General features: G+C 40.5%; 2 protein-coding genes across 4 annotated transcripts; one reads left to right on the top strand and one right to left on the bottom strand.

The window, feature by feature from the left end:
• Positions 1–1,006: 1,006 nt before the first annotated feature.
• On the bottom strand, positions 1,007–5,844 carry LOC111974489 (protein GUCD1). Of its 2 annotated transcripts, none has more exons than XM_024002195.2 (6): positions 5,763–5,844; positions 4,002–4,086; positions 3,733–3,898; positions 3,485–3,576; positions 3,092–3,333; positions 1,007–2,777 (listed from the first exon to the last, which is right to left on the bottom strand). In XM_024002195.2, exons 1-6 carry the CDS (start codon positions 5,818–5,820, stop codon positions 2,686–2,688), a joined length of 735 nt encoding a protein of 244 aa, XP_023857963.1. In that variant the 5' UTR covers positions 5,821–5,844; the 3' UTR covers positions 1,007–2,685. The 2 variants fall into 2 exon arrangements, with proteins under 2 accessions (XP_023857963.1, XP_023857964.1); XM_024002196.2 differs by lacking the exon at positions 5,763–5,844 and adding an exon at positions 4,625–4,987.
• LOC111974490 (small nuclear ribonucleoprotein Sm D3) lies at positions 5,360–6,801 on the top strand. Of its 2 annotated transcripts, none has more exons than XM_024002198.1 (4): positions 5,360–5,507; positions 5,788–5,913; positions 6,172–6,364; positions 6,634–6,801. In XM_024002198.1, the coding sequence occupies exons 2-4, from the start codon at positions 5,788–5,790 to the stop codon at positions 6,696–6,698; spliced, it is 384 nt and encodes a 127-aa protein (XP_023857966.1). In that variant the 5' UTR covers positions 5,360–5,507; the 3' UTR covers positions 6,699–6,801. The 2 variants fall into 2 exon arrangements, with proteins under 2 accessions (XP_023857966.1, XP_023857965.1); XM_024002197.1 differs by having other exon boundaries at positions 5,361–5,507; positions 5,784–5,913.
• The last annotated feature ends 1,041 nt before the right edge of the window (positions 6,802–7,842 follow it).

Below are 7,842 nucleotides of genomic sequence, written 5' to 3'. Positions count from 1 at the left end.
TCTTTATTATGGACAGACCTCTCCCCATCTTTACAACCATTGAATCTATATGTTTTGACCATGACTGTTTACAATCTAAGGTAACACCAAGTAATTTTGTCTCCTCAACTTTTTCAACAGCCACACTATTCAATACCAGATTCAGCTGATGTCTAGAACTTAAGGAATGATTTGTACCAAATACAATGTTCTTAGTTTTAGAGAGGTTCAGGACCAGTTTATTACTGGCCACCAATTCCAAAACAGACTACAACTCTTTGTTAAGGGTTTCAGTGACTTCATTAGCTGTGGTTGCTGATGTGTATATAGTTGAATCATCAGCTTACATGGACATACATGCTTTGTTAAATGCCAGTGGGAGGTCATTGGTAAAAATAGAAAAGAGTAGAGGGCCTAGAGAGCTGCTCTGCGGTACACCACACTTGACATGTTTGACATTAGAGAAGCTTGCATTAAAGAAAACCCTCTGAGTTCTATAAGACAGATAGCTCTGAATCCATCATAATATTATGGCAAAGGTTGACATAACACATACGTTTTCTCAACATGTTAACAAGTGTCATGTTGCTGAACGTTAGCCTCACAGCACATTCATATCCATAGACCTCATGACCCATGCAAAAGTTGCAGGTTGTCTACCTGTGAAACATTAACAGACATCAATGTCTGGTCTAACCTGTATCATGTTCAGTTACGCGATAACATAACCCTGGTATATTAAATTTGCATAAGTAGTTTGCACTACTATATCTGCAGATGACTGGGAGGTATGGGAAGTATTCAGAGGAGCTCACCAGGGCAACCAAGCATGACTTCAAGCCGAACATTATCAAGGAGTAGAAGATCGATATGACCTGAAGGTACCCATAAACGAAGAGACGTGCTGCACTGTAGACAGTAGGCTATCTCAATAAGAGGACATGAAGTCAATGTTGAGGAAGACATGATTAGTGCTATCAAGATTATTAACAGACCAAACAAGCCAGCCATAAGCTAAACAAAAGAATGTGTTCAAATTATTTTATTGAGTACAGTACATACATGGAATTGTATATTTCATAAAAATAAAGCCATTTTAACACATTCCATTTGTTCATAACAAAAATACACAAGCAGGAATAAATCATTGTCATCCCATTTAGATTGGGAAAATATGCTATCATGGTAAAATGAAAATTAAATAATACATAATTATGGCTGGTACAAAAACCAAAGTGCAATAACATCATCCATGATACCAAAATATAAAAATAAATGTTGAAAGAGAATAATGAAGTCATTCTGTGTGTTGCCTCCACTTGATTGCTATTTTCAACAGAAAATATCTTATGATCTAATAATTCCTTTAAAACTTGGAAGGTAGTGTTAAGTCATATACTGAAGCAAAACCTGTAAGGCATCCATCTACCTCGTACCGAGTATTTCACACTTTGTCTCCATTCTCCCTTTTCCAAACTCAAAGAGCATGGAGATCGAGGCATGTAGTGCAACACGGAAAAAACGTCAGACAGTGGAGGCTGGTGGGATGAGCTATAAGAGGATCAGGCTGATTGTAATGGCTGGAATGGAATTAATGAAATGGATTCGAACATGTGGTTTCCATGTTTGATACAGTTCCATTAATTCCATGCCAGCCATTACAATGGGTCCGTCCTCCTATAGCTTCTCCCACCAGCCTCCACTGCCTTCAGATGAAACTATAACTGATTCTCTGTAATAATCTCCTTGATGTGAATGACACTGACATGGACTGTAATCATCGGTTCACATAACAAAAGCAACGTCTGTACAAAGCAGCAGGCTGAGGTTGAACATGATGTCCTGATGACTGACACCTAGGCCTGCCAGGCAGATTTGGTTCCATTAACAGGCTATGGGTCAAGGTGTATTGCATTAAAGAAAATACATTTGTAACATGGGTTTGCTATTGTAATACAACACATCAGACTCTATGGACATTAATTACCTGAGTCTTTCAAAAACAATTTCTCCCTCTGTTCCATGTTATTAGAAAATAGTAAATAATACATGAAGTTTAACAAACAGTATCAAAATAACTATTAATAAAATAAGACAAGGCTAGTCTAAGGGGAGGAAAGTAGCAATACATGGCCCATCAGACTTGCATGACACCAGGTAAAACCAAAGAAAGCATCATGTTGCCATAAGCCCTTGTATGTGCATTGTTTTGTCCTCCTCTCCAAGTCCAGAATCAACTTGAGTGTCATGTTATTTTTTCCACCCAGCATTAGGAATAGGATTTCAAGTCTTGCACTGCTCACCATTTCACACGTCAATTGGTAGAATTAACTAACTGAAGTAAAACTAAACAAAATGGGACACAGGAAAAATTCATTTATTCTATTTCATCTATCTACTTGTCCCCCAACCAACTTAAAAACCACACTTTATTTATGTCTTCAGTGATTATTCCTTTACACACTGACGACTAGCATGGGCTATGTGAAGTGAGGCGTGTGTGGTGACGTTGGAGTGGTGTTGTGTGTTCTGTGAGCAGTCAGTTAGCACTGGAGGACAGCCCGGGACCATCTACAACACTGGGCTAGAGCTGGAACCAGCAGTCCCAGTTCAGGGACCTGTAGACCCACTGGTGTGTCATCATAGTGAGGATGGGGCGCCATAGCGATGTGGAGAACATCTACATCTTCATTGTCCCTAAGCCATTCAGCTCTCCTTGAAGATGAACAGAATATCCTCATCTGTCCCGTAGCTCATTCGAGCCTCTTCAAAGTTACTAATGCTGGTGCAACACACGCCTGTAAGCAAAACACACAAAGGCTTTCTGTCAATGTGATATTTTCACTCTTACTCAATCTCTCTGTGCTTACTGACAAGAACATGGTCAACTTTTCACCCTCTGGTTACATGTTCATGCAAAGCCCCATGCAGGGCACAGAGTCAGCTGCAGGTGTTCTGTTATTGTGCAATTTATTAAGAAGCACTTAGATTTAGAACTTGGAATGCCAAAAAACACAATGTGATTAATTCCACACTTATACTTAATGAATATATGGGTCTAGTAAGTCAGTGGCCCTGTCTACTGTCGGAAATGTATAGAGGGAGGACTAACGGTCTGAGTAGGCAGGGTTGTTGTAGAAGATGCAGCCAGTGCTCCGGTTGAAGCCGCACACCACCACAAAGTGACCCTGGTATTCTGGCTTCCTGCAGAAGCACTTCTGGCCCACAGGCAGGAAACAGCAGTACTTGACAGGCGAAGAGCAAAGTTCACACACCAGAACCACAGCATTGACCAGCACTATGGCCACATGGCCCTGGTCAATATGTTCCTGGATTTCCTGAATTGTCACAGAGCTACAGGTGACATTCAAAAAGGCAGAAAGTTAGCATCTCTTAGTTATTTTCTGTCTAGGTCTGTAAAAAAACTATTACTAACCAGACAAGCTGGTAGATTTGGAACAATTTGTCTTTTTTCTTTATCTGTGCAATTTTTTCACAAACTAACCATTTATTCACCACCACACCCTTGCTTTCAGCCTTTAGGAAGAGTTCGTTGACTCGGTCTTCCTCAGTGTCAAAATGCTTTTTGTAGAAGGACTGGAAACAGATGAAAGAAACATAAACATGGTAAGTCTCTCAGGTACGTATTAGTTAAGGACATTTGTTATAGTTGGCTATATGATGATTAAATGTACTTAACCTTACATTATACCTAGTGTACTTGTGATGGCCTGCAAAGTGTTGACTCATTACCTGATTCCTGAAGCCCTTGTCAACACCCAGTGTCTGAGTGCAGAAGCGGTGCCGGACCCTCAGCTGGCACATGAGGTAGGCCAAGTCAATTGTCCAGACACTCTGCGTCAGCTTCAACTCCCAGCAAGCACCCTGAAACTCCTCATCACTCACAGGGTGGAGGTACCTGCCAAATTATTGTATATGATGAAGTCTTCAGCTACACAATGCACTGTAGTTAAAATGCAGACCCATGTCTGTATGCAGTATATGATGAAATGTCCTCTTACTTCAAAACCATTCTGGAGCAGGCTAATCCACAGTCCCAGTGGTACAGCTGCCGAATGACGGGTACATTCAGCAGGACAGCATCATCTGTCAAAAACAAGATGTGATGAGGCTGATGGAAAGAATTACACAATCTTAGCTACTGGTCTCACCCGGCCTATAATATGTCCGTTTCTTGCTGTTGTGGCAAGCTTCTCCAAATGAATACAAATCATGTTTACAAAAGTAAATAACTACTGTAGCTAGCTAACTAATGTTTTTCTAATGGATTGGACATTCCTTTAGCAACATTGATAAACACAGCAAGTGTTAWTTACATGTGACAATGTCATGAGATGGATGGGATGCCCTGGTTCGATCCCGGGCTGTAACACAACCGGTCGTGATCGGGAGTCCCTTAGGACGGCGCACAATTGGCTCAGCGTCGTCCGGGTTAGTTGGGGGTTTGGCCGTCATTGTAAATAATAATATGTTCTTAATTGCGTTGCCTCGTTAAATAAAGGTTAAATAAAAAAATATGCTTTTGCTTCACATTKAATTTGTGGTTAGCTAGCTAAGTTAGGTGGGTTCTACTACCAAACGTGACATTTCAAAAACACTCTCTAGATAACTAAAGCACACATACCTGACATTCTGTTGGTTTGTTCTTTGCTACTAGATGCAAATCACCAACTAGTTAGACTTGATTACGGTCGGTAGCTAGTTAATCCTCCGGAGTTGGATTGCCTCATGAGGGTGTTGGCTAGCACTGCCTGGCGCTAGCAACCAAATCAGTGTACTCTAGAACATATCATTATTTACATCTTGGTTGGTCGACTTAATAGTCAATTCTCCCACTAACTGTTAGATCGTTCAAAGTGGGTTCATGTTAATTGTTTAGTGTTTTCTTGTACTGATAGCTAAGCTAGTTCTGTTCAGATAGCTAGCTGGGTTTCTTCAAATAATTGATACGAACGAGGATTGCGAGTCAAACTCACTTCCGGTAGCTAGTGGCGCACGCACACCCAAATGTTGTTAATAGCGCGCGCACACACTTAAAAGTGGATCCAGAAACTACACTGCCACCAAAATAACCCTGGTCGCGAACAAGAACAACATCTGTCACAGAGTGTATCCCACATTATTAGAGTCGCTTAATTGTTGTTCATACTATAGATGGAATATTAAAAAAGGTGTTAAATTGGATTGAGCGTTGTCTGTAAAATAAAAAAGCTTTATTAGTAAACTAAACTGCACCGTTGGCAGGACATCAGTAGGTGGCAGCACGCACAGTTCTCGCTCTAGTTTTCACCCTGCATCGCCACAGATAGAACAATGAGCTATTAGTTATAAAACATCTTTGCCATGGCTATGAATGAATCAAACAGGAAATACACGGGGCTGGAGAGGCTAGCTTTCAAACAAGCAGGACATCTTTGCCATTCACCCATCGCTAGACTAGACCTAAATAAAATTATTAGCTATCTAGCTGAATAATTTCCACGAACTTGTTTGCAAGGATTTAAACGGTAAGATATTACGGTTATCATCATCTATCTAGCTATTAGCATTATAGCAGTGCACACGGAAATGAGCTAGCTACAGTACGTATCATTCGGCGCTAACGTTAGATAGTTATCGTTAGCTACCAAGCATTGCTAGCTAACATCCAGCTAGCCAATTCCATTCTTCCTGTTTTAGGTACTAACGTTTAACTACTGATTTTTTGTGACAAATAACATCAACCAGAAGGTAACTGTTTTATATTTGACCAAAACCATTACTGTATTTGTGGTGGTGCTCAGAAAGATGTCCATTGGAGTGCCAATCAAAGTCCTTCATGAAGCTGAGGGCCACATCGTTACCTGCGAGACCAACACCGGGGAGGTGTACCGGGGGAAACTCATTGAAGCTGAGGACAACATGAACTGCCAGGTAATAACATGCGTCGCAAACTTTAAAGTTGATTTCATGCCTAACATGAATTACAATTTTATAGAAAGTATCATTCTGAACATGTTGCATCAAGTTCTCTTAAGTTCTAAGTTCCTTACTAGTCTATATTTTAATATTATGATTTACAAATCAGCATCTCTTTTCCCTGAATCCCTCATAAAGTAGTCCTCCACAACCTACTCCCAACCCCTCCCTTCCTAATATTGTATTTCTTATTCAACATTCTGTTCCCTCCAGATGGCCAACATCACAGTGACTCACAGAGATGGCCGTGTAGCCCAGCTGGAGCAGGTGTACATCCGAGGCAGCAAGATTCGATTCCTTATTCTACCAGACATGCTGAAGAACGCACCAATGCTAAAGAGTATGAAGAACAAGAACCAGGGAGCTGGAGCTGGGAGAGGCAAAGCTGCCATTCTCAAAGCACAAGGTATAGATTTTATTACATTCTGGCCCTAATCAGATCTTCTTTGAATCCAACTGGCCTGCGTGCGCCATCATGCCAACTCTTTGTCAGTCATTCTGATGCCAAACATGTTTGGCTTGACTATGACAGCAATGGAGTTGGCATTAGCAGGAGCACAAATAGATCTAGGCCCAGGCTAGTATCCTATTGGATTTGCTACATAAATTATGGAAGCAGATTATTGTAATAATGTATGTTGATTGATGAACAATTTGCTTTGTCTCCTCTCCCAGTGGCTGCTAGGGGTCGAGGACGTGGAGGGATGGGAAGAGGAAATATATTCCCGAAAAGGCGATAATTTTAAAAATTATTTTCAACTTTCTATAATACCGCTTGTTTGTTATTTTGTTGACAAATGATGCGAAATACCATTTCCATATTAAAATGATTTTCTTAATATTTATCTGTTCCTTGTTATCAGGTAGCAAATAACTTTAGAGTAGCCATAATAGATTCCGACAATACGCTTGCTTACAGCTGCACTGGGGTTGAACAGGTTTCCTGTTTAGATTTAAAACACAGCGGAGCCGGTGTGAGATGTGGCTCGGGAAACGTACCTCAATGTAGGGATGAGAAATTAGTTGTATGTCGAATTGTCCCATTATACCAACTGTAACATTGAGGAGATTGAACAACAGCTAGTTTTTAAGTAAACTGCTGTTTTCATTCTCATGCTAGCTAGCAGTAGCCACTGCCGCCGTTATGGAATGTTCCGTTGAACAACAAAGGAGCTGATTGGCTGWCACTGCCATTACAAAACGGCTGCTCTTGCCTCTGCTACCTAGCATTAGGACGAAAAGGGCCGTTTTCTAGTCTTTCAATCTTATCGGTATAACAGTTGAGATAAAGGGACAATTCTGAGTACAACGCATTTCTTATCCCTGTATTATGGTATGTGCACATACTATACCACATATAAGCAAGCATTCTGGCTAAACTTCAGAGCAGTTTGATAGGTCGTACACTGAAGAGGCTTCGTTGGAAAGTTAAGGAAATACGAGTGTATGCATGATGTTTAGTGGCGGGCTGGATATTGGAGGTGGGTAAAGGTCTGGACAAAAAGAGCATGTCTTCAAGGTTCTTGTTTACACATTATCAGCGGTTTTGTAGTACTTTGCAAACCTGTGGAAATAACATACTCTTATTGAAAAGCTATATTTAATCTCTTTAGAGTATTGTGGCCACATATTCATTGATCTCACCTAAAGTTGTATCCAGGGGCTACAGTTGAAGTCAGAAGTTTACATACACTTAGGTTGGAGTCATTAACTCATTTTTCAACCACCACAAAATCTTGTTAACAAACTATAGTTTTGGCAAGTCGGTTAGGACATCTACTTTTGTGCATGACACAAGTAATTTTTCCAACAATTGTTTACAGACAGATTATTTCACTTACAATTCACTGTATCACAATTCCAGTGGGTCAGAAGTTTACATAC

The sequence above is a fragment of the Salvelinus sp. IW2-2015 genome, linkage group LG15, assembly GCF_002910315.2.
Source record: "Salvelinus sp. IW2-2015 linkage group LG15, ASM291031v2, whole genome shotgun sequence".
NCBI lineage: Eukaryota > Metazoa > Chordata > Actinopteri > Salmoniformes > Salmonidae > Salvelinus > Salvelinus sp. IW2-2015.
This window is presented reverse-complemented; position numbering and strand designations above follow the sequence as displayed.